We start from the raw sequence: 27,251 nt of genomic DNA, 5'->3' as shown, positions 1-27,251 counted from the left end.
ATATATATATATATATATATATATATTACATTTCAGAGTCTGTACTTTTACACATTTATTTATTTATTTACACTTTTACAAAGAAGTACAATCAGTTCAGACTGATAATACTTGATTCTGAATAACTCATTATTAATTTATATATAAATTAATAATGAGTTATTCAGAATCAAGTATTATGTGTGTGTGTGTGTGTGTGTGTGTCTGTGTGTGTGTCTGTGTGTGTGTGTGTGTGTGAATATTGCACCTTTTTTTTCTTTAAAGAGTTGTAACAATTAAGAGGTTGTGTGCAGTGGGTCCTCGTCCTCCAAAGACCACTTCGGGTCAGCTGTTGTTGTGAAAAGTAAACTTTCTCCGCGTTCGGCTGCTTCCTGTGAGCTCGCGCTCGTGTAAACTCCAATAATACCGCGTGGCACTCTGCGAGACACACAAAAAAAACTCCCAGGTCGGATCGGGGATCGAGGAGGGGCCTGCGGTTCGGGTTTCCAGAGAGGAGCGACCCCCTCTGAGCCGCCCACGAGCGTCCTGTCCGCGCTCAGCCGGCGCGCATGCTCTGATCTACACGGCCAGCAGCAGCGCGAGCCGCTTGGAGGAGGCTTATCCGGATGGTTTACAGATCATCGCGGAGACGCGGGACGTCACAGTTATGTCTCGCGACCGTCTCAGCATCCTTCCAGCAGGAAAAAAAGGAAAAAAAGAGAAAGAAGCCAAACAAGCCGAAGTTTGCACAGAGAGAGAGAGAGAGAGAGAGAGAGAGAGACTGCCGACATGGATGAGCGGCGGCTGCTCGCGTGAACAAACCGCGAAAAAGTTCGTCCTCGCGCCGGGAGGATGACCACATAACCAGCTAGCTGCTCCGCGTCGTGTTGTATGAGCGAGCTGGGACCCGGGGCGCCATGGCGCGGGACTCCTCGGACCCCGCCGGGGCGGACAAAGCGTCCAGAGTCCGTCGGCAGAGGAGGAAGAAGAAGCCGAAGGAGAACAAGACCAGGACCGTCCACGCCAACATCCTGTACGACCACGCCAAGGGGGAGGAAAACCCGAATCGGCACTACGCCAGCAACAAGATCAAGACCACCAAGTACACCGTACTGTCCTTCCTGCCCAAGAACCTCTTCGAGCAGTTCCACCGGTTCGCCAACGTCTACTTCGTCTTTATCGCGTTGCTCAACTTCGTCCCGGTGGTCAATGCGTTCCAGCCCGAGCTGGCTCTGGCCCCGGTGGTCTTCATCCTGTCCGTCACTGCCATCAAGGACCTGTGGGAGGACTACCGGAGGCACAGGTCGGACCAGGAGATCAATCACATGGACTGTCTGGTCTACAGCAGGTAAGGGCCCCCGGACCCCAGGTTGAGTCTCGGGTTCACAGCAGGGACCCCCAGCACCAGTCCCCTCACATAATCAATACACCCGTATCATATGTGATCAGACCTGCAGCGGTGCATCAACTAATCAACAGTCGAAACAAAGTTAAAGTTGTCAGCTTCTTAGGTGTGAATGTTTCTGGTTTATTCAATAAGAAACTGAATACAAGGACAAATCAAGAATGAAAACAATCGTTAGTGGCAGCTAATGTGACATTAGATATTAAGAGTAGCACAGATTATTTCCCTCACTATGATAGGTCACTATTCGATTTTATCACGATGCTAAAGTCACGATACTTAAGTCACGATGCTAAAGTCACGATTCTTAAGTCACGATGCTAAAGTCAGGATGCTAAAGTCACGATACTTAAGTCACGATGCTAAAGTCACGATACTTAAGTCATGATGCTAAAGTCAGGATGCTAAAGTCACGATACTTAAGTCACGATGCTAAAGTCACGATACTTAAGTCACGATGCTAAAGTCACACTTAAGTCACGATATTAAACACGATATTAAAGTCACGATATTAAACACAATACTAAAGTCACGATGCTAAAGTCATGATGCTAAAGTCACGGTAATAAAGTCACAATACTAAACATGGTACTAAGTCACGATGCTAAAGTCACGATGCTAAAGTACTGTCTCCGATGGTACAGATGTTGCCTTCGCTGGTACAGATGTTGCCTTTGCCGGTAGTCGTGAGCTGGTCTGTGAGCCCTGCCGGCGCTGCTGGGCCGGGTCTCTGTGAGCTCTCTGTAGACCGGCTCATGAAAAGCACCACTGTTGTCTCTGTTCTAATTCACCATCATCAAAAGGCCTCAGTGTTCCCCGGCTGCACAGTTCTAGAATGAAACCAAGTTGTTGGACATAATTGAATTTTTATCCGCTGTGACGACGATATTGTGCAAAACATCCACATTCTCAAATCCTAAACCTGCACGCCGGCGTTCAATCCTCCCAAGCCGCCTCCTACTTTGTGTCTCTGCAGAGGGAAATCAGACACGGGATACTACATTTTTATCAACAAAAATGCTAATATTTAGGCAGTGTGAAGGATGGAAGTCTGATTCATCGGATCACAGAGATGCTGACAGTCTCTAATAAGTCGAGTTTACAGGAATGTAAATAGTTTGCTCTTTATCGGCTTCACAGGGAGTTAATGACGTCTGCTGATGCTCCCACAGACTAGCAGTATTCCAGGTCTAGGATTAGCAAGACTCCCGGTCTAGGACTACCAGGACTCCAGGTCACTGTTAAAGGGACAGTCAGTGTATGGAGCCGCAGTTAATTTTTAACACTTTCTGATGAGGCACTAAAGCAGTTATCTCTGCTCTCTTCATAGCCACCAGACTCTATTCATAAAATCAGTGATTTAAACTCCCAGAACACAGAGATATCTGCTGCCTCTATCTGTCAGTGAGTTTGTGTTGTTGTGTGACTTGTTGTGATTTTAAGGGTTCGTTCGGATTCATCAGTCAGCAGCAGCTTCTTTGTTTGAGAGCTTAAATCAGTGTTTTTATGAATGGAGTCTGGTGACTTTGGAGAGAGCAGAGATAACGGCTTCATTGACGTCTCCCACCGGTTTGTGGACCGCCGCTTTGAGTCCTCGAGATTGACCGTCGCCATCTTGGTCTTTGGCCGCCACCAGCTTTTTTCTTTTTTTTTTCAACCAGAAGTGACCCCTGGGGGAGGAGCTATTGAACAACTGAAACACAAACGTGACAAATGTTATGAAATTAAAACACACAGGGACCCCCCCCCCCCCTCCGCAGACCAGTGACCTGTCACGAGCCAAGGGCTAAAGTGTCTGAAACGCGTCCAGAGCGGTATGCTGCTTTGTCGCCGACCACAGACCTAAACATCAGGTCGTCTGTCTGAGCAGATAGAACCCATCGTTGACGTCTACATCCACATTTCAGCACAAAGTCCAGCAGAAATAATGATTTCCATTAGACGGATGGACCTCGTATCTCTGCTCCGGCTTTGTTTGTTCCAAAGAAGACATGTGGAAACCAAAGTGAGTTTCTAACAGTAAACGTTGTCGGCAGCAGTGACCTTTAGGAACAGAGAGGAGCAGTATGGGAGCTCCGGGGCTTTCCACCACTCACAGGGTTCAGAGATAAACATCTCGGTATGTTCTGGTTCCACTGGATCTGTGCGTTTAATAAGGTGTGAAGTCAAAGATAACAAAACCACATGCTCACTTCATCCTCCATATAGTCTTAGTCGGACCATCAGAGCAGCCGACGCCTTTCTTATTTGTTTGATGTTCTGTTTGTTCCTCCTGAGCAGCTCGTCTTCCACTGTAAATGTTTTCTCAACTCATCGATCATCTGGTCACATGACAGCTCATAAAATCATCATCATCACGATCACAGTCTCCTGGAGTCCAATGTGATTCTTTCAGCCCCAAACCCAAATATATTAAATATCAATATATCGAATATTTATGTTATTTCCTCTCCGATATGATGAAGAGTGAAAAATGACTAAAACAATGAATCCTCAAAACGGTTTAACTTAGATGTTCTGCTGTTTGTACGTCTGCACCACTGGGACACTTAAAGCAGACCCAGACCCCGAATAACAAAACCTAGACCCCCAAAAACAAAACCCAGACACCCCCCCCAAAAAAAACTCCCCACTAAAAACCTGTCTTATTAGCTTCAGTTTTAAAGCTTCCACTCTATTAACCGTCGTGTGTTTTCCGCTGATACAAAGCAGCAATAAGAGGAAGCGTTAAGTTCTCCGTCCTGAGCAGAAAGAGTCTGGAGCGTTCTGGATGAATATAAAACACATGGAGGAATGTTTTTATATACTCGGATGTGAGTCATTAATGTCGGGGGTTGTTATGAATAAATAACATTAGGAGTGTTTTTTCCTTTCACTCACTTGACGGATGTTCGGTGGCTGGATGGATGAATTATTTAACAGGTTTGCTACCTGGAATATCTCGTTGTTCAGAAATGAAGACAAAGCGTTTCTTCACATAAATACACAGGGTTGGTACGGGTGCTGGAAATCCTTGAAAACACTTGCATTTTAGTGTGGTGTTTTCAAGGTTTGAAAAGTGCTTGGATTTAGAATAAAGTGCTTGAAATGTGTGTTCTATGTGATGACATATGATATTACTCAGAGAAAAGAAGATCTCCATATTTGAGGGACTGAAATATTTTTTTTACATTTCTGCATGAAAAATGACTTTTGATGATGAACATGATCATGATCTGTTAGTGGAGTTAGTTTTCTTTTCATTTGTGGTCCTTCTTTAAAAAGCTATCTCAAAACATCATGTTGGTTGTTTATAGGACAATAACATCTCATTTAATGTGATGAACAAGTGCAATAATAAGTAGACTGAATACTGAGGATTGTATTGGATGAACATATGTAGTTTACCACTGCTGGAAGGTACTGGAAAAGCATGGAAATGCATCTTGAAATGTTTGGAAAGTGCTTGAATTTGACTTTGGAGAAGGTGCAGGAACCCTGTGTATTCTACGTATATTTGAATGTTTATAGTGTTGATTGACCCTGTCGGTTGGCCATGCAGAGTGGAGAGGCGCTACGTGGAGCGGTTCTGGAAGGAGATCCGTGTCGGGGACTTCATCAGGCTGCGGTGCAACGAGATCCTCCCCGCTGACGTGCTGCTGCTGAGCTCCAGCGACCCGGACCGCCTCTGCCACATCGAGACCGCGACGCTGGACGGCGAGACCAACCTCAAGCAGAGGCAGGTGGTCCGCAGCTTCCTCGACCTGGTGAGGCTGCCATTTGAAATTTGCACACGTTTAAATCACTCACTCACTGCCTCACTCACTCACTCACTCACTCACTCACTCACTCACTCACTCACTCACTCACTCACTCACTCACTCACTCACTCACTCAGAAACTCACTCACTCACTTTGCATCATTTGCACAAGTTTTTAATTTTTCACTGCGTGTGAGAGTTTTGCGTGACGCTGGGTCACCAAGGCCAATCAGCGTTGGGAGTGGCTGCCAAATTGTCAAAAGGGTTGCCAAACCTGGCAACTGTTGGCTGTGGAGCCCTGCATCACGTCATGAGCCCAAAACGTGGAATATTAGCATCCAGCAGGTTCATCATGTTACTGTGGTTACGAGACACTCGCATCAGTTTAGAAAAGTAAATAAATGTTTCTCTAACGGTGTGAGTATGGCGGTTTTTGGTTGTGACATGAACATGCACTTCTGTAAGCAGAAGAAGAAGAAGCTGCTGTCTGAATGAAACATGCTGCTCGTCTCTCTGCAGGACTGTGACTTCGACCCGTTAAAGTACAACAGCATCATTGAATGTGAGAAACCCAACAACGACCTGAACAGATTCAGAGGATACATGTGAGTACTCTGTTGTTGATGACGATGAAGGCTGCCCAACATGTCGTGCTGGTGACTCTTTAAAAACAACTGGTTGGACCGCAACATTGGGTCCTTTATTTAGTCCTGGTTTGCTCAAATATTTAATCCTGGTCCTGTCAAATATTTAGTCCTGGTTTGCTCCCATATTTAGTCCTGGTCCTGTCTAATATTTAGTCCTGGTTTGCTCCCCTATTTAGTCCTGGTCCTGTCTAATATTTAGTCCTGGTTTGCTCCCCTATTTAGTCCTGGTCCTGTCTAATATATAGTCCTGGTCCTGTCTAATATTTAGTCCTGGTTTGCTCCCATATTTAGTCCTGGTCCTGTCAAATATTTAGTCCTGGTTTGCTCCCCTATTTAGTCCTGGTCCTGTCTAGTATTTAGTCCTGGTCCTGTCTAATATTTAGTCCTGGTTTGCTCCCATATTTAGTCCTGGTCCTGTCTAATATTTAGTCCTGGTTTGCTCCCATATTTAGTCCTGGTCCTGTCTAATATTTAGTCCTGGTTTTCTCCCCTATTTAGTCCTGGTCCTGTCTAATATTTGGTCCTGGTTTGCTCCCCTATTTAGTCCTGGTCCTGTCTAATATATAGTCCTGGTCCTGTCTAATATTTAGTCCTGGTTTGCTCCCATATTTAGTCCTGGTCCTGTCTAATATTTAGTCCTGGTTTGCTCCCATATTTAGTCCTGGTCCTGTCAAATATTTAGTCCTGGTTTGCTCCCCTATTTAGTCCTGGTCCTGTCTAATATTTAGTCCTGGTTTGCTCCCCTATTTAGTCCTGGTCCTGTCTAATATTTAGTCCTGGTTTGCTCCCCTATTTAGTCCTGGTCCTGTCTAATATATAGTCCTGGTTTGCTCCCCTATTTAGTCCTGGTCCTGTCTAATATATAGTCCTGGTCCTGTCTAATATTTAGTCCTGGTTTGCTCCCATATTTAGTCCTGGTCCTGTCTAATATTTAGTCCTGGTTTGCTCCCCTATTTAGTCCTGGTCCTGTCTAATATTTAGTCCTGGTTTGCTCCCATATTTAGTCCTGGTCCTGTCTAATGTTAAGTCCAGGTTTAAATTTCATTGGTCGGGACACATTAAACCCGTTCCACCTCCGTGTCACTGTAAATGTCTGCAGTGACATTCCGAGTAATGTTTAGCTTTAAAACAGAAATAACGTGACTCGGTGCTTCGTGGAGACCGTTTCCAAACAGTTTCCAACCTATAATTATGACTCAAACAGTTTCTCCAAGTCAGGAATGTGATTTGTGTTGCTGGGATGCAGTTGCAGGGTTTTGATGGTTCACGTTGAAGCTGCTGTAGTTGCTGCACGCACCTCTGTGGGAGCAGGACGGCGTGCAGCCGTCTCCCAGCTGATTTCCTGTCTTACACCTCACTTCCTGCTCTGTGTCAGCTGGAATGCTAGAGGGAGTGATTTCTGCACAGATGGTGAAGGAGGAGGAATCTGATAGTCTTTTGCTGCCAGAAATATGTTGCTGTTGTATTTATGTCTAGATTTCGATGGAGCAGCTACAGAGTTAGCGTAGCCTAGCACCCATCGACCAGACTCCATTCAGAAAACCAGCATTTTAAAAGTAGTTAGCTTGTGATCTTGCAGACAGACCTCTAACAAAGCATGACTTCTGGCCACCCAAAATATTTGGTGCAGCAAAAGGAGAGATTAGTCAGACAGACACAGAGACTCACTCAGTCACTCACTCACTCAGTCACTCACTCACTCACTCACTCACTCACTCACTCACTCACTCACTCACTCACTCACTCACTCACTCACTCACTCACTTTCACATGAAAGGGAATGAGGTCACTTCCCAAACTGTGGAACAATCCACGGTGATGTCTGGTAGCTGGATGCAGCAGGACACCTGTGTGGGTCCACATCCAGGCTCTCCTCCCTGGCTGTGGAGGAGCTAACGGCCGTGTTGGTGACGTAAATTGTGTGAGACCAGAGTTCACTGAGCCGTTTCACACTAAACGAAATGATCCACGTGACCTTATTTCACTATAAATAATCATTTGATCCTGTTTGCACATCTGAGGTTTGTCAATTCGAAATGTATTTATATATAAATATATGTGTATGTATGTTTGATTGAAAGAATCCATCGCAGCAATAGAAGAGATGCACTTTACAAGGAGAACCTGCTGCTAAGAGGATGCACCATCCGCAACACGGAGGAGGCGGTGGGCATCGTCATATATGCAGGTCAGCCCCCCCCCCCCCCCATCTATCCATGCTATTGGCTTTCACCCTCCAATGTTTGACCTCTGACCTCTGTGTCACCGTAGGTCACGAGACCAAAGCCATGCTGAACAACAACGGGCCGCGCTACAAGCGCAGCAAGCTGGAGCGGCAGATGAACGTGCATGTGTTCTGGTGCGTCGTCATCCTGCTGGTCATGTGTCTGTTCACGGCCGTCGGTGCGTAACTCCTCCTCCTGCAAAGCTCCGGGGCCCAGTTTTTTCAAAGAGTTTAATCCGGATTTGGAAATCCCATTTTTTTCTGCTATCTCAGGATCAGGTAATCCGGTAAAACCAAGATTGGATTACGTGATCTAATCCGATTTTAGAATCCATTCTTTTTTTTTTCAAGTTTTAATCCCAAATCCAATCGGATTACTTTTGAAAAACTGGCCCCAGGTGTCAAACATCACACCATCAGAGACCTGGTGATGACCTTGTGCTGCCCCCTCCAGGTCACGGCCTCTGGATGTTCCAGTATGGAGACAAGAGGCCCGTGTTCGACGTCCTGAGTCCAGAGGGGACGGATTTGTCGGCCGTCATGTCGGCCGTTTATCTCTTCCTCACCATGATCATCGTCTTCCAGGTACGAGATGAACACGTGAGACCAGTAGAGACCAGGTTGTGTCTTTGTATGGGGGGGGGGGTTTGGGTTGATACCATTTATTACACAGATTTGGTGCTAAATGTAACTCGTTTTGTTTGTTTCTACTCAAGACTTGATACTCTAAATACAAACATTAACACACCAAGACCCTGAGGAACACCATAAAAGAAGTCAGGCTGCAGTTTGATTCTATTGACTTTTTGCCGTGTTGACTTGTAAATGTCACCGTGTCACCCGGCTCGTTGCTCTGACAACATCTGAGGTCATGGGAGGTTGCAGGTCCACCAGCAGAGCCAGACCGCCCTCCTGAATCCTGTGACTCACGTTGGTCCGGAAACAACTTTTCCAGTCGTTGCCTGGAAGTGTCTCTCCACGGATTTCACACAATGTGTGACACAAGTGTTTTCTACACAATGAGACCCGAACCCCAGAGGGCTGTATATCAATGGAGAAGCCCTTCAGATCCTGGTTAACCTGTTGCCACTGAGACCAATAAACCTGATCAACAAACGTGCATTTATCAGAAGTTGCCACATTTATTCATCATACATTATATATCATATGATCCTGTAGAAGTCCTGCTGACCCGGTTCCCTGCCCCCCCCAGGTGCTGATCCCCATCTCCCTCTTTGTGTCGATCGAGATCGTCAAGATCTGCCAAGTGTACCTGATCCACCAGGACCTGGACCTGTACGACGAGGAGACGGACTCCCAGCTGCAGTGCCGGGCCCTGAACATCACCGAGGACCTGGGCCAGATGCAGTACATCTTCTCTGACAAGACCGGCACGCTGACGGAGAACAAGATGGTGTTCCGCCGCTGCACCGTGGCCGGCGTGGAGTACTCCCATGATGCAAATGGTGAGAGAGAGAGTAGATGGGGGATGGTTGGCGACTAGAGCTGCCTTTATAAGTCACCTGACTCCAGATCAGCTAATAGCAACAACTGTCAGGTTTCACACTCTGTATGAAAATGTCCGATCTGCTCCTGAATCCACCAGCAACACTATGAATGGCAGGGTTGGTACGGGGGCTGGAAATCCTTGAAAATAATTAAATTTTAGTGTGGTGTTTTCAAGGTTTGAAAAGTGCTTGGATTTAGAATACTGCTTGAAAGTGCTTGAAATGTATGTTCTATGTGATGACATATATGATATTACACAGAGAAAAGAAGATCTCCATATTTGAGGCACTGAAAAACAGCATTTTCTGACATTTTTAGCATGAAAAATGACTTGTTGATGAACAGATGATCAAAATAGTTTGGCGATTATATTTCTGTGGATCTGTTAGTGGAATTATTTTTCCTTTCATTTGTGGTCCTTCTGTAAAAAGCTGTCTCCAAACATCATGTTGGTTGTTTATAGGACAATAACATCTCATTTAATGGGATGAACAAATGCAAAAATAAGTAGACTGAATACTGAGGATTGTATTGGATACAAATATGTAGTTTACCACAGCTGGAGGGTGCTGAAAAATCACAAAGATGCACCTTGAAATGCTTGAAAAGTGCTTGAATTTGACTTTGGAAAATGTGGAGGAACCCTGGAATGACCATTCAGCTGAAGTGATTTTGGTGGTTCTCGGGGTTCTGGCTCCTCGTTAATGACGTGTGTCGTCCAGCCAGGAGACTGGCGATGTACCAGGAGATGGACTCTGAGGAGGAAGAGTGCCCGTCTCGCGGCGGGACGCTGCCGCGGCGGGACAGCGTGACCAGCCACCAGAGCGCCCGCGTGGTGCTGCGCTCCCAGAGCACCAAGTCCCACCGCAGGACCGGCAGCCGGGCCGAGGCCAAGCGGGCCAGCATCCTGTCCAAGCACACAGCCTTCAGCAGCCCCATGGTGAGTACGTCCCCCCTCCTCGCCCTCCTCGCCCTCCTCGCCCTCCTCGCCCTCCTCGCCGTCCCCTGATAACCCTTTTCTCTGTCTGTCCTGCAGGAGAAGGACATCACCCCGGACCCCCAGCTGCTGGACAAGGTCAACGAGTGCAGCAGTCAGATGGACTTCATGCGGTTCCACGGCCAGCCCATGTCCCAGCTGCCCTCCGAGCTCGCCGATGTCATTGACTTCTTCATCGCCCTCACCGTCTGCAACACGGTGGTGGTGTCTTCACCCAACCAGCCCCGACACAAGGTACGCCTCCTCCACTCAGACCCTAATAGTCACACGGCTACATCAGGTGGTCTGGAGAGACCCGGGTTGAAGTGGTCCGACCGTGAGCTTTCCAGCAGACCTCACTGCTTAATTAAGCTCTCAAAGTTCATCAAATGTCATTTTAAAATGCACAAAATGTCGCAACTTATATTGCAGAAATATATATATATATTGCAGAAATGTGCTCTTACATAGTTTCTCACCTCATTCTGAGGGTTTCTACAGATCCACAATAATAACTCCAGAAGTAGAAATCCTCAGCCGACGCTCCGACAGGACGTCATTCTCACGTCTTCTTGTTCCTCTTTCTTTAACACGGGAACAGTTTCAATCTTTTGACAAACAGGATTAAGTTCTCACTCTGCACGTAGCTTTCACAGTGGACCTTTGAAGTCCTGGTCCCGGTCCCAGTCGGGTATCCGTGTTTTGTTGAGTGTGAGTGTGAGCCTGGGTGTGATCGTCCTGTTCGGAGGTGATCTGCTCTCATGATTCATGTGTTTGTTCTTTGTTCACATTTTATTGTGATGCCCGAGTGATTTATATGTTTGTATATTTATGTGTTAAAATGTGAGAAGCACTAACGGAGTGTTTCCATCACTAGAACTAGAGGAAACCTCCCAGTGACCTCATCATTAACTAATGAAGCTGATCTTTTTGGTGACGTTGTCTAGAACTGAATCAAGTTGCCTTTATTAGAATTACACAATAATAACAAAAATCACAACTATTTATTTAATAATGATGTTAAAAAGCTGCTGATGAATCAGATACTTAAATCCACGACTGAACAGCAGCTTCATGATCCGTGTGACCTCCAGTAACAGTGAAGGTCAAACATGGAGCTCCTTAATAACTGTCGGGTGTGATGACCTCGTCTTCCAGGTCCGGATGCGGTTTGAGCTGAAGTCCCCCGTGAAGACCATCGAGGACTTCATTAAGCGCTTCACGCCGAGCCGCCTGACTTCAGGCTCCAACAGCAGCAGCTCCTCCAGCCTCGTCACCAGCCGCTCCTCCACCCGCGGGTGCTCCAGCCTGCTGTCCTCGCCGTCCGCCGAGAGCACGCTCACCAAGCTGCACGAGGAGGGGCCTCCGCTGCCGGGCCCCGGCGGGCCCCCCTTCAGCCCCGCCCCGCCCTGCTACGACGGGAAGGGACCCTGCACCCTGGAGGAGGGCGAGCTGCGTTACGAGGCCGAGTCCCCCGACGAGGCGGCGCTGGTCTACGCCGCCAGGGCCTACAAGTGCTCCCTGGTGGGGCGCCTCCCGGACCAGGTGGCCGTGGAGCTGCCCCACCTGGGCAAGCTGAGCTTCGAGCTGCTGCACACGCTGGGCTTCGACTCCACCAGGAAACGCATGTCTGTGGTGGTCCGGCACCCTCTGACGGACCAGATCACGGTCTACACCAAAGGAGCTGACTCCGTCATCATGGATCTGATTAAACCCCCCGACACAGGTAGGAAACTGGCTAGGCTCGATACGCGATGATGTGGTCCCCGGTGGTCTGGTGGTCTCTCCACCGCCATGGGACTAATGTTTCGAGGGAAACGTATTTTGTTGTGGATTACCTTTTCTTTTGACGGATCATAATTAGTTTCATAGAGTCCTAGAGGTCCACGTAGGGAGGAGGTCTGGGTGGTGGACCACAGGATGGGAAACTGATGTTTTGCGTTTCAAGAGTGTAGTTGTATAGAATGCAGTTGTATCGGCGCCGGCTGGTGGACCTGGTCTGATGTGGTCTGGAGCCTCGTGTCTGCAGACGGTTAAATCTTCACACGACACACATAGATTGTCATGATATCGAGAATATTTTCATTTAATCCAACATGATGGATTGTTTTCACTCATGCTGCTTCTGGTTTTGTGGAAAATCCTGATCCCCCCCCCCACCTCCTTCATCGTTTCCACTGTAAACATATATGTTATGTAAAAACAAGTATATTTTTAGAGTCAAAGCTCTTTATTGGTCCCTTAAAAAAAGGCCATTTCCTACCTGTTCCTCTGTGATCCGGTCCATGGTCTTGCAGGTGTTTAGGGTCCTAATGGTGGAGCTGGACCGACTTGTTAGTATTCCAGGCACACAAAGAGCTACAGGGGCACTTTAACTGAGCAGCAACACCACACTGCAAATGATTGTTTTCATTATTCAGAGACTCTGAGTTCATTCACACGAGAGAGAGAACGAGGAAACACAGCAAATCCTCATCGGAGGACCTGGATCCAGCAAATCCTCATCGGAGGACCTGGAACCAGCTAATGTTTGTTTTTAAAAAAAAAAATTCGTTATTTTAAACAATTTATTAAAATGATCAGTGAATAGAGAGTTACAGGAAACCCAGACATGAGTCAGCATTTTTGCACTTCCTGTTCCCTCCAAGTGAATGTGTTTCTGTTTAGATGCTGAATGTCTGTTTACCACAAGCTGAAGAGATTCAAACTTTATTTATATGATATGAAGTATGATGTACTTCAGTAAAGACTAAAAAATGTAAACGTCATCACTCGTCCCCCTAGTCGTGGTGACGGGAAGTCATGTGACCCCGATGTTGATCCTTTATAGTGTAAAGTTAGCTTACTTCTGACAGTTGTATTCACGCTTCAACAATCATGAAGGTGGTGTAGTATTTAGTAGGAGTTTAACGATACATGTATTTCGTATTAAACCGCAACGGTACGGGGGTCACGGTTCGGTGCGTGGATTTACACGGAGAATTCCGTGTCGGCGTGATCTCCTTTCCTTTCGTATAGGAAGTTTATACGAAAACTTGTTTACTTCCGCGTCACTTATTCAGTTAGGAACCTTCCTAAGCAAAATAGACTGTTCGACCGCAGCCCGGGTCTCGTCTCCCATCTGGTTCTGGTTTCCCAGCTGACCTGGTCTTTGTGATTTATGGTGAAGTTTTCCATGGAGAGGAACACGCTGGTCTTTGTGATTGTTCTTCATCTTTAAAGCTCTCAGTAGAGTCTTGTGTGAGCTGGCATGGTGTGGACCCCCCCCCCCAGCTCAGCTCCTTCTCCAGGGTGTGTCTTCACACAGACTACTCACTACTTTGTTTTTCCATTGGGTGGAACCAGCCAATAAGAGTGCAGCCTAAGTTGGGCCTCCCCATGACTCAGTCCTCCATAATGGTTCCATTCAGGAGACACGTTCAGTGTCGGTCCAGGACCAGAGACCCTCATGACGTGTCTACGGTCTCTGCAGGGTCCTCGTTAGTAGCAAAAACATGAAGCAGGATTCCTGTTTTAACGTTGTTAAATAATGGATTATTAATTGTTATTAATAATCAGGTGTCTAGAAAGATGACCTGCAGTGAGTGTTGCTGACGTAGCGTAGCTGCTGACGTAGCTGCTGTAAACAGGCTACTGTCTGCTAGCCTGTTAGCCGTGTTGACTTGGAGGTGATGACATACCAGAGCTGTGGATCCTGCAGGTCTGAAGCTGCTCTGATGGTTTCCCTTCAGGGCCGAGACGCTTTTATATCACGTCAACGGAGAGAGGAGATTCTGAGGAAACATCATAACCCCTCCTGTTCATTATGTACATTAATGATTTGGGGAAAAATGTGTTAGATGCTAACATGCATTTTTATGCCGATGACACAATTATTTACTGTCTTGGATCAACTCCTGCTAAAGCTCTTATATCTTTGCAGAAAGCATTTGATGTGGTCCAGCACACACACTAAAACTAAAACTAGTCCTCAACACAGACAAGACTAAGTTAATGTTGTTTTCCAACACTAAGATAGTACCTCAAACTGTCCCCACAGTGTCCACTCTTGAGGGAAATGTCATAGAGGTGGTTCATACATACAAATACCTCGGTGTCTTGCTTGATGACTCCCTCACCTTCAAGCCCCATATTGACAATCGTGTGAAGAAACTCAAACTTAAATTGGGTTTTTTCTACCGAAATAAATGTTGTTTCTCTTTTGAGGTGAAATAGCGGCTTGTCACTTCAACCTTTGTATCCATTTTAGATTATGGAGACCTGATATATATGAATGCCTCAGCTCGATATTTAAGTAAGATTGACGCTGTTTATCATGCTTCTCTGAGGTTTATAACTAACTGTAGAGCCCTTACTCATCACTGTGAGTTGTATTCTCGAGTGGGATGGCCTTCTTTGTCCACCAGGAGGCTGGGTCACTGGTGCACTTTTATCTACAAGGCCATCCTTGGGCTACTGCCACCCTACATCTGTAATTTAATCACATGGAGAAGTGTTGATTCTTATGGGTTGCGTTCAAACGATCAGTTGTTGTTGTCTGTTCCATTTGCCCGCACTGAACTGGGAAAAAAGGCTTTCGTCTATTCTGCTCCTTCTACCTGGAACATGCTGCAAAAAGATTGGAAATTAACTGAACTGATATCTTTGAATGCTTTTAAATCCAGGCTGAGAGCACTCGAGACGACCTCCTTTACTTGTAACAGTTTTTTATAATTGTATTTTTTTTAATTGTCTGTATATTGTAACTTTGTAACTTTTGCTGCCTCTTGGCCAGGACTCCCTTGAAAAAGAGGTTTTTAATCTCAATGGGACTTTCCTGGTAAAATAAAGGTTAAATAAAAAAAATAAAAAAATAACTCTGGTTCCAGGAAACATTGTGTTATGAAACTGGTTTCCTCAGAAACCCGTTGAGTTCAACGGAACAAGACCAGACAACAAGATGAGTCGTGAGAGAATTGATTCCTGACCGAGAGAGAGTTGCTGCTGCGTTGTCGGAGAGAGAGAGAGTTGCTGCATTGTCAGAGAGAGTTGCTGCTGCTAGAGAGAGTTGCTGCGTTGACAGAGTTTCTGCTGCGTTATCAGAGAGAGAGTTGCTGCTGCGTTGTCAAAAAGAGAGAGTTGCTGCTGCGTTGTCAGAGAGAGAGAGAGTTGCTGCATTGTCAGAGAGAGTTGCTGCTGCTAGAGAGAGTTGCTGCGTTGTTATCAGAGAGAGAGTTGCTGCTGCGTTGTCAAAAAGAGAGAATTGCTGCTGTGTCGTCAGAGAGACAGAGTTGCTGCTGCATTGTCAGAGAGAGTTGCTGCTGCGTTGTCAGAGAAAGAGAGAGAGAGTTGCTGCTGCGTTGTCAGAGAAAGAGAGAGAGAGTTGCTGCTGCGTTGACAAAGAGAGTTGCTGTTAAGTTGTCAGAGATATCACACAGATATATATACATACATACATACACACATACATACACACACATATGTATGTGTATATATATATATATATATATATATATATATATATACTGTATATATAGATGGATCTCTCTCTCAACCTCCTCCTCTGCTGTTCCTCTCTAAAGGAAGCTCCAAAGGGAGACGCCAGAAGAGGGTCATCAACCGGACCCAGAACTACCTGAACCTCTACGCTGCAGACGGCCTCCGTACACTCTGCATTGCCAAGAAGGTAACGGGTCTCAACCAATCACCTCGCTGCTACAGAGAGACTGTGCTGGATGAAGCAAAGCTAAATAAATCCTGCTGTGGACTTAAAGCAATCAATACCAGTTACAGTGTAGTATTTTCATTGCTTCAACCTCCTGATGCTTAGAGCTGCATTTTCTCTGCTGGCCACCAGGGGACGATTCCTCTCTGATTGTATAGAAGTCTATGAGATAATGAGCCTACTTCTCTCTTGATGTATTATCTCAGTAAACATTGTAAACATGAGTTTATGGTCTCAATCTCTAGTTTCAAGTCTTCTTCAATCGGACTGGACCATGTGACTCAGCTGCAATCTGTTGCCTCCCTTCCCAAGCTGCTAATTTATGGCTCGCTATGCCGTCATGTGAGATCAAAAACCTTCTCAAGGTCCCCCCCCCCCCATGGTTTAATGTGTGTGTGTGTGTGTGTGTGTGTGTCAGATCCTCAGCCAGGAGCAGTACGCCTGCTGGCTGCAGCGCCACCTGGAGGCTGAGACGGCCATCCAGGGACGAGAGGATCTGCTGTTTGAGTCAGCGCTGCGACTGGAGACAAACCTCCAGCTTCTGGGTAATCTTTGATCTTTGATTGATTTCACCTGTTCAGCCAATCAGTAAAGGTGTTGTGTGAGTCAGTCAGGGTTCATGCAGGTGCTGGAAATCCTGGAAAACTCTTTAATTTTAGTGTGGTGTTTTCAAGGTTTGAAAAAAACTGCTTGGATGTAGGATAAAGTGCTTGAAAGTGCTTGAAATGTATGTGATGACAGATGATATAACACAGAGAAAAGAAGATCTCCATATTTGAGGAACTGAATTCAGCATTTTCTGATTGCTTGAATTTGACTTTGGAAAAGGTGGAGGAACCCTGGTCGGTGTTTTACAGCATATGGAGTTTGATGAAGCAAAGCTAAATAAATCCTGCTGTGGACTTAAAGCAATCAATACCAGTTACAGTGGACATACATTCAGAGTATTTTCATTGCTTCAACCTCCTGATGCTTAGAGCTGCATTTTCTCTGCTGGCCACCAGGGGACGATTCCTCTCTGATTGTATAGAAGTCTATGAGATAATGAGCCTACTTCTCTCTTGATGTATTATCTCAGTAAACATTGTAAACATGAGTTTATGGTCTCAATCTCTAGTTTCAAGTCTTCTTCAATCCAGCATGATGTTCATTTAGTACATTATGGTCCATTTAGAGTCAAATAGTCTCAGGCTGATGTTTGCGGGTGTGTCGCCGTCTCCACCCCCCCCCAACAGGAGCGACGGGCATCGAGGACCGGCTGCAGGACGGCGTGCCGGAAACCATTGAGTCCCTGCGGAGCGCCGGCCTGCAGATATGGGTGCTGACAGGGGACAAACAGGAGACGGCCATCAACATCGCCTACGCCTGCAAGCTGCTGGATCCCGAGGAGGAGATCCTGACCCTGAACGCTGACTCTCAGGTGAGAAGCAACCGCATTAACCGCGTTAGCATGACACATGTATTATATTATATAATATTGAATCTGTTGTTAACTTGATGATTTTATATGGTACATTTTATTCGCACAGATGTAAGGTAATAAAAACTATCCCCATCTTCTTCACTTTCCAAATAGAATTCCAGAATTATCATAAAACCTCTCAAATGTATGTACTCGGACTCTTATGAATATATATATATATATATATATATATATATATATATATATATACACACACACAGTATATATATGGTATGTTATACTGGAATTATATATTTTTTTCAATGTATTGTCAAAAGCCAATTTTATGTTGCGTACATGCTGCTGTAAAGCCTCACAGTCACCTACAATCCTGTCAGTCATCTACGCTGTTGAATGTTCATATTCTATCAGCAGCTTTAGGCTAAGCTTAGCTTAGCATAAAGACTGTAAACGGGGGGAAACAGCTAGCCTTCCTCTCATATTTCCTGCAGAGACATGCCAGTGGAATCCTTCTCCTCTACCTTTCCCGTGTGTATCTGTTGCTCTAACACAATATTGTCCTTCTCACAGAAGCATCTGGTTTCCAGATGCCTCTGCAGGTCAGGTGGTTTAGTATTTATCAGGCTCAGGCCCCGATGCTGACCCGCCCGCTCTGTGCCTGTCTCTGAACCAGGAGGCGTGTGCCTTGCTGCTGGAGGAGAGTTTACACTACATCCAGGCCAAATTCCTCTGCAGCTCCGCAGACCATGGCGCCAAGGCCTTCCCAGCTTCCCAGCCCTGCCAGATCTACCCCTCCTCCTCCCCGCCGCCGCCCTCCCACGCCGCTCCCTTCCTGGTGCACCGGCTGGGCCTGGTGATTGACGGGCGGACTTTGGCCTACGCCCTGGACAAGAGTCTGGAGGATAAGTTCCTGGCGGTGGCCAGGAGCTGCCGTTCGGTGCTCTGCTGCCGCTCCACGCCGCTGCAGAAGAGCATGGTGGTCAAACTGGTGCGGAACAAGCTGAAGGTCATGACCCTCGCCATAGGTGAGTTCACATGAGTCCAGAGACCAGACTATGTGGAGAAACCAGAGACTGTCTGTGGTCCAAACAAGGTCTCTGCCGTATTTATGTATAGATGACCTTTATTTGGAGTGCTCACGGAGCAGCTACAATGTTAGCATAGCCTAGCACCCATCAACCAGACTCCGTTCAGAAAACAAGCATTTTAAAAGTAGTTATCTTGTGGTCTTGCAGACAGACCTAACAAAGCATGACTTCACACTTTTTACTGATCACCATCATCATGGAGTTATTTCAGCATCCTTTTCATCTGGTTATTGATATGAAATCACAGATAAATACTTTATTCTGGGTTCCTCCAGATGTGGTGAACCGAGCACCTCTGGATCAGATCCCCCCTCCACCTTTGCTGTTAACAGGGTCTGACAGAGTCACAGTGAAACTGGTGGAGGTTGTTTGGAGTCGACTTTAGAAAGAAGTGCACACTCATCACACACACACACACATCGCTGTTGTTTTGGGGCACCTTAGTAATTATCCCGTTGGCTTAATGACGCCGTAATAATGGAGCTGACACGACGGTGTCAGTGTGACTTACAGTCTTTTCCCTGTTTTCCATTTATTTGCTCCTGCTGCACTCGGGAGGATCCTGGTTCTGCCAGCCAAGCGTTTTTTCTGTCATTGCTGCATTCGCAGGCGGAAAACACACCGTCTGGTTCAACCTCCCTGTGGGGACACCGGAGGATGACGGCGCTCTGATGTCATCAATACTCTAATGTAATTGATGATCTCAGAGCTGCTGATGCACTCAGTCTCCATCTGCTGCTTTGTAATGTAGCAGCTTCTCACTCACCTGTGACATTTACTCACTTCCTGTGTCTCTTTATGTGAAACGCAGGCGATGGAGCCAACGATGTCAGCATGATCCAGGTAGCAGATGTGGGCGTCGGCATCTCGGGACAGGAGGGCATGCAGGTAAGGAGGCGGTGGCCATGTTGTAAAAAATATTGTGATGTGATGCTTTGGGATGGAATTAAGAGACGAAGGGAAGACGTGGTGGTCCACAGGAAGGGGCGGGGCTTAGCCTCTATGGAATAAGGGACTCTGGGTTTTTATCACTATTAAATGTTTTACATAAACTGGTTCTTGCTGAGTCAGGTCTCCATCCTCGGTAGTGTCTCTCGGGTCACGGTTCTAAACGCAGGAAGTGATTTCCCTGCAGCATCCCGTTCCACACAGCAGTGATGGACATTCCCTATTAAGTTCCAGCGGAGGTCTCGGAGAAGCCGCTGTGCTGCAGGACGCCGACACATCTGTTAGTCTCCGCTTCCTGTCCTCGCACGGATTGCCGCATTCAGACCTGCTCTTAACGCGGCGGCAGTCACTTCCTCAGGACGCCGCGGCGTGCGTAGCATGCTGAGACAAGCTCTGCATTATGATGAACAAGCCTTTCTTCCTCTCCCCACGCGGCCGTTAGCGGCTCGTTACCGGAGCGCAGCAGAAACTAAATTGCTGCACAACGAGGCGTCTGCTGTTCTGCTTCTTGTTGACAGTCGTAACACATTGGCGCTGCCGTTTAAACGGAAGTTCTAAACCCGGATAGACCGCGCAGGGGGGGGATGATGATGATGATGATGATGATGATGATGCTGGGAGGTAAAGTCCGGGTGTCGTGTCCCGGTGTGTTGCAGGCGGTGATGGCGAGTGACTTCGCCCTGCCCCGGTTCCGGTACCTCCAGAAGCTGCTGCTGGTCCACGGACACTGGTGCTACTCCAGACTGGCCAACATGATCCTCTACTTCTTCTACAAGAATGCCGTAAGACGTGAATGAGAGCAGATATGTGGTTTAGATCAGTCGGCTACGGAAGCCCCGACAGGACAAACGGTTCCCTTCTCTCCGTCTTTCTTTCATGACGTGAACAACGTAGACATTGCAATATATTCTTGTTATGTAATAGATAACGCGTTGTGAAAAATCCAGTTAGTTACATTTAATGTGTGTGGGGTTATTGAAAGCTAAATAAAATGAAACTTTCTTCACTAGTGCAAAATCCTTTAACAATCATCCATACAATAAGTAGAAAAAGTTTAGTTGTTCTCATTTCCTTTAATGAAGCCGCACCACTACCTCAGTGCCAAAACAAAATGACCTGCCAAATAAAAAAAGAAAGTAACTGATATAAATAAATGTTCCCATGATATCTGGAGGGACTTGAAGATGATCTGGTCAGATTTTGGAGTTTAAAATTCACATGAATATCTGAGAGATTAAAGTTGAGAGAGAGAGAGATTTGTGAAAATTAAACTCCATGATTCTGGTCCCAAACAGCAGAAGTAGGGTTTCTGTGTGTTTCCTCGCCATGTGAATGTGAATCTATGTTCCCACAGATGTTTGTAGCGCTCATCTTCTGGTATCAGTTCTACTGCGGCTTCTCCGGCTCGGCCATGATTGACCAGTGGTATCTTATCTTCTTCAACCTGATGTTCTCCGCCTTCCCACAACTCATCACCGGCACTCTGGACAAAGACGTGTCAGCAGAGACTCTGCAGCAACTACCTCAGCTCTACGCCAACGGCCAGAACTCTGAGGTCCGCCGTCGTTCTGGGTTTTATTTAGGTTTTAATTGGGTTTTAATTTGGGTTTTTTCTGGGTTATATATAGGTTTTTATCTGGGATTGATTTGGTTTTTATTTAGGGTTTTATGTGTGTTTTATCTGGATTTACGGAAGCTCATGTCCATAAATGGTGAATAATAGTTTGGTATGTGCAGAGATGTTAATGTTCTAATGTTGCAGGAGTATAAGCCATATATGTTCTGGATGAACATGATCGATGCCTTCTACCAAAGTCTGGTCTGCTTCTTCATCCCTTACTTTGTAAGTTACTGTTTCATCAGCTCGCCTTCACTTCAGGTTGTTGTTGCTTTTACTAACTCATCACTTCTTCCACCTCCCCCCCCCCAGGCCTATGTTGACTCCGATGTGGATCTGTTTACATGGGGAACTCCCATCACCACGCTGGCTTTACTCACCATTCTGGTGCACCTGGGCATAGAGACCAAAACCTGGGTAAGAGACCTGATCCAGACTGGTTGGTTTGCAGTGGACTCGCGGGTCAGAACGTGGTCTTGCTCTGTGAGATCTCATTCTGCAGCATTAGAGTCTAAAGATCATCATCTTCTGCGTCATGCTAATGCTGTAAATTCACTAACTTCCCTCCCGGTGCTGAGGAGTGTTCATGCTCAGGAACATGATGGATGATGGGTAAACAATTAAATTATGAGATGACGGCAGGTGTTTTGTTTTATATTTAATTATGTGAGGAAGGACAATGTGATTCAGCTCCTCACATTCTTTGAGGACGTCCCTATTCAGGTCAATGTAATTATATACGTTTGTGACTGACCTGAGATCCAAAGAAGCTCTTGTTCGTGCCTTCTGTTCCTCCCTGCCCGGTCTCTCGTTCTAGTCTTACAGAGGTTTTAACCCGAGTGTGGCTGTTTCCCTGTAGACCTGGATGAACTGGCTGTCCATCGCCTTCAGCACAGCCTTGTTCTTCACCGTGTCGCTGTCCTACAACGCTTCCTGTCCCACCTGCTACACCCCTTCCAACCCCTACTGGACCATGCAGAGGCTGCTGCAGGACCCCGTCTTCTACCTGCTCTGTGTCATCACGCCTGTAGGGGCGCTGCTGCCCAGGTACACCACGCTGCTTCCTCCACTCATGATGATGATAATAACATTTATTTATAGAGCAAAGTTACAGTTACATGCTTTACATGGTTCAAACATCATTCACCAAACTAGATTTACTGGATCCAGCAAGACTCACATGGGCTGGTTCACCACAGCTGGAGGAACCCAGAATAAACTATTTATCTGTGATTTAATATAAATAATCAGATGAAAAGGATGCTGAAATAACTCGGTATGGATGGAATGGCTCTGGTGTGAGTGCGCCCTGAGAGTGAGGTTAGGCTTTTAGGGAGGGTGAAAGCGCACCGCTGTAAAGGAAAGGTGTGCGTTAGATTTATAACACATGACAAAACGAGAGCATCATTGCGAAATGGTAATGTAATGGTAAATGGACCTGCATTTATATAGCGCTTTTCTAGCTAACTAGCTACTCAAGGCACTACATTCTTTAAACACACTGGTTTAGGTATCGGTACTCGGTATCGGTCGATACCCACAGCACGAGTATCGGAATCGGTATCGGGAGGGGAAAATGGTATCGGAACATCTCTAATTGGAGGACGACTCACTCTACCTCTGAGCCACAGCCGCCCCATAAATTAATGCAGTAAAATAACCGCTTTATTTAGATTATCTTTCATAATCGTTGGAAGCGTAATTGAGATTCAAATTTGATTAATCGAGCAGCCCAAAAACTCCATAATGATGGTGATCAGTAAAAAGGGTGAAGTCATGCTTTGTTAGGTCTGTCTGCAAAACCACAAGCTAACTACTTTTAAAACGCTGGTTTTCTGAATGTAGTCTTGTTGATGGGTGCTAGGCTATGCTAACATTGTTGCTGTTCCACCAACACTCCAAATAAGGTTGTCTGGACATAAATACGGCAGAGATCTTGTTGTGTGGACCACAGACAGTCTTTGGTTTCTCCACATAGTCTGGTCTGGTCTCTGGTCTAATGTGAGCTACTATTTTAGACCTCTGGGGGACCACAGACAGTCTTTGGTTTCTCCACATAGTCTGGTCTGGTCTCTGGTCTAATGTGAGCTACTATTTTAGACCTCTGGGGGACCACAGACAGTCTTTGGTTTCTCCACATAGTCTGGTCTGGTCTCTGGTCTAATGTGAGCTACTATTTTAGACCTCTGGGGGACCACAGACAGTCTTTGGTTTCTCCACATAGTCTGGTCTGGTCTCTGGTCTAATGTGAGCTACTATTTTAGACCTCTGGGGGACCACAGACAGTCTTTGGTTTCTCCACATAGTCTGGTCTGGTCTCTGGTCTAATGTGAGCTACTATTTTAGACCTCTGGGGGGACCCACAGACAGTCTCTGGTTTCTCCACATAGTCTGGTCTGGTCTGGTCTCAGGACATACATCTAGCAGCGACCTTGTTGTTTGTAGTTCATGGTCTCAATCTCAAGTCAAGTCCTTCAAGGCTGAACTCGAGGATCCAAAACCATAGTCCACAAACTGATGACGACGTCCACTTCTTGTATACAGTGGCTGCGCTAGCCGGCTGAGTCCTGGTCCGAGGCTGCGTCCCGGCTCATGGAGCTCGAGGCTGACCCTTGAAGGTCTTTAAAGGTGGCCGATATTGTTTTTCTAAAATATCACAACCAGGTTCTGGTTCTGAGAAACGGGGGCCGGACATTGGGCAGTTAGGAGAATAATTTCTGATTTATTTTCCTTTCAGAGGAGAAGTTTTGATCTGCCAGATGAGATAAAAGATGATTTAAATGTGATCTGGTTCGATCTGGTCCAGATGTCTTATGCCTGCTCTCGTTCCAGATACTTCTACCGGGCGTGTCAGGGAACGCTCTTCCCCTCCCCCGTCCAGGTGGGCCGACAGTTGGACAAACTCCCTGCCGAAACCCGCAGGAACATCCTGAGTCTCAGCAGGGTCAATGTGGGCTCGCCGCTCCGCCCCAAATCCCCCTTCCTGTCCCTCAGCAGTAGAGGTAGCACTAAAGAGGACCGGAGGGGTGTTTCCGGGATACCACGGACAAAGTGTGGGCCGCCCTCGGATTTCTACGCTCCTACGGGGGAGGACAAGCTTCCTTACGCCAAAGAGGCTCCTGGGCTCCCCGGGGACCACCCTTCCTCCAAAGACTCCAAGAGGCGTGACGAGACTTTCGAGGTGTCACATCTGAGTGAGTCCAGCTGGATCACGTCCACGCCGCTGGTCTCCCGGGCGGACGGCGTCCAGCTGGACCTGCCCGCCGCCGGAGACCAGTGTGTCACATACAGGCGGAGCTCGGAGGACAGACCCAGGTCTGACCAGCAGGGGGCGCTGCACACCGCCTTGTGATGCCTGACAGGCTCGAGGTCAAACAAAAATTTGCACGATCTTTTATATATATATATATATATATATATATATATATATATATATATATATATTGTATTTTTCAAGGAGATTATTTTCTACAACAGGTACTTATTATTTTGGATTTTGATATTTTTCTTTTAATCCTGGAAATGTTTTGTTTCATAGATGCATCTCAGACATTGGTCAGTTTTAAACCCACGGAAACAGAAACGGAGTAGAACGGGCGTTCATCGGTTCTCAGAGGTCATGTCACCGGTACATGAGAACATAGTGGTTGTTGTTGGTTGTCATGGTGATGACACACAGTCAGTGGGGCTGGAGAGTGATGTCACAGCTCACCAGGAAGCAAAAGGATGCAGCTCTGGGGACGGATCGCTGGAAAGTTAGCTAGATACCGAAGATAATTAGCTAGGTGGCTAGGTAGCTAATTAACTAGGTAGGTAGCGAGATAGCTAGGTATCTTGTCCTTCTCCAGCTCTGCTGCTCGGCTCAATTCCTGTTACCAGTGTAGTGTTAAAGAATGACAGAATTAGCAATCTAGCTAACTAGCGAGTTGTCTGCTAGTTAGCTAGCTAGCCTGCTAGCTCCACAGCTTTAACTGGTGAACAATGTAGTGAGTCGTGTTCCAGCATCAGTGTAGTTTCCTCTGCTGTGATCAGCGTGAGGAGGTTAAATGTTCCTCATGTAGTCTGTCTCTACCTGTCTGTCTGTTTGTCTCTACCTGTCTGTCTGTCTCTACCCATCTGTCTGTCTTTACCCGTCTCTCTGTCTGTCTCTACATGTCTGTCTCTACCTGTCTGCCTGTCTCTACCTGTCTTGTCTCTCTCTGCTTCCTCACTACACTGATGGATGAAGAACGTCCCTTCTACTCGGTTGCGTTTCTACGGCCGAGACATTCCACAACAGTTTGTTCTGTTTCCTCTCAGCTTTGTCCTGTAAATGTGTTGAGACCAGGATCACGTGAGACCAGGATCACATAGAGAGAAGCTTCATGTGTTTTATTTTCTTGCAGAATCAAAGAGTTTTATCTTTATAAATCGCTTGGAGCAGGTCTGTCTTCTCTACATTTCACTGACTCACCATGAGATGATCACATTTATATGATCATGTTTATGTGATCATGCTAATATGATCATGATTATGTGATCATGTGAAATTCACAAGGAAACTCTAATTCTATACAACAATTTACCAGCGTGTGTGTGTGTGTGTGTGTGTGTGTGTGTGTGTGTGTGTGTGTGTGTGTGTGTGTGTGTGTGTGTGTGTGTGTGCGTGTGCGTGTGCGTGTGTGTGTGTGTGTGCCAGATTCTAAGGAGAATATTTATGGACCAAATTCTGCATCATAAAGAGCCAAATAAGCTTAAAAAACTTCAAAGAAATATTAAAGGAAATTGAAAAATGTAAATTGAGGATGAAAACGGTTCTGGATGAAAATTAGAAAAATGCAGAAACCGAACTCTTAAGTTGGAAAGATGAAAATTGCAACAAAAGCAGAATAATATCCTCCATAAGTTTCACATCAGAAGACTAGTTTGAAGATGTGGGAACGTTAATTACATGACTACATCGATAGCACTCTGAAGCTAGCAGCTAGCTCTGACCAAAGCTAATTAGCATTTTATTAATTGTGTATTTAAAGGGCCGGTGTACAGCTTTTTGAAATGTAATATAACATTCATGATCACTGTAGTGGGGAGGGGTGTTCAATCAGTTGCAGTCTTCATTCCCACCACTAGATGTCAGCAAAAACTACACACTGTCCCTTTAATCCATACAAACACTTGAGTCCTGTTGTCACGACAACCAGCCGAGAAATAGTCCGACACGTAACATCGTTAAAACCAGGAAATGTCAAATTTTTACTTTGAATAAACAGAGATGTAACACGTTAATTAGCATTATTTGGCGAGCTTCAGAGGTGATGCTACACAGATTATTTTGATTTGATTAGCCTACGTTTCACAGGCGTGGTTTTACTTGAAGGTCCGTTTCTGACGGTTTGATTTCACCTTTCCTCTTCGTTGTTGTTGACGTAGTCGTTTGCTGGTGCTCAGCTGTAAACCAAAGGAAACGTCTCTCCCGGATGTAAAAAAGGCTTTAAAGATTTTAAATTTGCACTCTAAAAGCATTTTTTGTCTACGTTTTCTTCCTTCCACACGTTCGATGCCGTCGTAAAAGTGTGCAGAGATCCTCCACTGTGTTTAAGTTTGCAGCACCTTTTAAGATTTTAATGATTGTAATATCTCGTGTCATTGCAGTACTTTTTTTTTTATAACATTTTATCATTTACCAAAAAAATCCTTTTATATTCTATATTTTCTAAGCGCCTTAACACTGGATGAGAAACGACCAATCAGAGTTTGCTGAGGCTTCAAGTGAAGCTCAACATTCCCAGCGGCCTTGAACACACCTGAGATTGATTTGTTGTTGTTGTTTTTTTTCTCTGCTGTTAAATCAAAACAAGGTGTCAATCTGGGTTTCTGCTTAAGATTCAACATATCACAACTATATTTTATACATTTTCTACTGGTGAACAAAGTTAAAGCTGATAATAAAGTTTATCTGTTGGTCTGTTCAGGAAAATGTACTCTTGCTTTAATAAAACCTCTCAGTTCTT

The 27,251-nt window shown here is 45.9% G+C and overlaps 1 protein-coding gene across 3 annotated transcripts; it reads left to right on the top strand.

Annotated features, from left to right (window-relative positions):
* The first annotated feature begins 698 nt into the window (after nucleotides 1-698).
* atp10a (ATPase phospholipid transporting 10A) lies at nucleotides 699-27,251 on the top strand. 3 transcript variants are annotated; one of them, XR_014597322.1, is made up of 22 exons: nucleotides 699-1,327; nucleotides 4,926-5,130; nucleotides 5,644-5,729; nucleotides 7,853-7,959; nucleotides 8,043-8,174; nucleotides 8,450-8,580; nucleotides 9,209-9,461; nucleotides 10,227-10,444; nucleotides 10,541-10,735; nucleotides 11,639-12,206; nucleotides 16,042-16,145; nucleotides 16,603-16,729; nucleotides 17,420-17,604; nucleotides 18,281-18,632; nucleotides 19,507-19,583; nucleotides 20,300-20,425; nucleotides 20,998-21,198; nucleotides 21,406-21,486; nucleotides 21,574-21,678; nucleotides 22,121-22,308; nucleotides 24,094-25,858; nucleotides 25,951-27,251. XR_014597322.1 is itself a non-coding variant. In XM_084012126.1 (21 exons), exons 1-21 carry the CDS (start codon nucleotides 897-899, stop codon nucleotides 24,611-24,613), a joined length of 4,392 nt encoding a protein of 1,463 aa, XP_083868252.1. In that variant the 5' UTR covers nucleotides 699-896; the 3' UTR covers nucleotides 24,614-27,251. The 3 variants fall into 3 exon arrangements, 1 of the variants encoding a protein (XP_083868252.1); XR_014597323.1 differs by having other exon boundaries at nucleotides 24,094-25,872; XM_084012126.1 differs by having other exon boundaries at nucleotides 24,094-27,251.

Source organism: Eutrigla gurnardus, assembly GCF_963514095.1.
Source record: "Eutrigla gurnardus genome assembly, chromosome: 6".
NCBI lineage: Eukaryota > Metazoa > Chordata > Actinopteri > Perciformes > Triglidae > Eutrigla > Eutrigla gurnardus.
This window is presented reverse-complemented; position numbering and strand designations above follow the sequence as displayed.

Bases quoted from the DNA above. Each gene is read 5' to 3' on its own strand.
- atp10a (XM_084012126.1), top strand. From the start codon at position 897: ATGGCGCGGGACTCCTCGGACCCCGCCGGGGCGGACAAAGCGTCCAGA. The intron at 18,633-19,506 runs GTGAGTTCACAT...TGTGAAACGCAG, and splicing joins GGTCATGACCCTCGCCATAG to GCGATGGAGCCAACGATGTC. The intron at 21,487-21,573 runs GTAAGTTACTGT...CCCCCCCCCCAG, and splicing joins GCTTCTTCATCCCTTACTTT to GCCTATGTTGACTCCGATGT.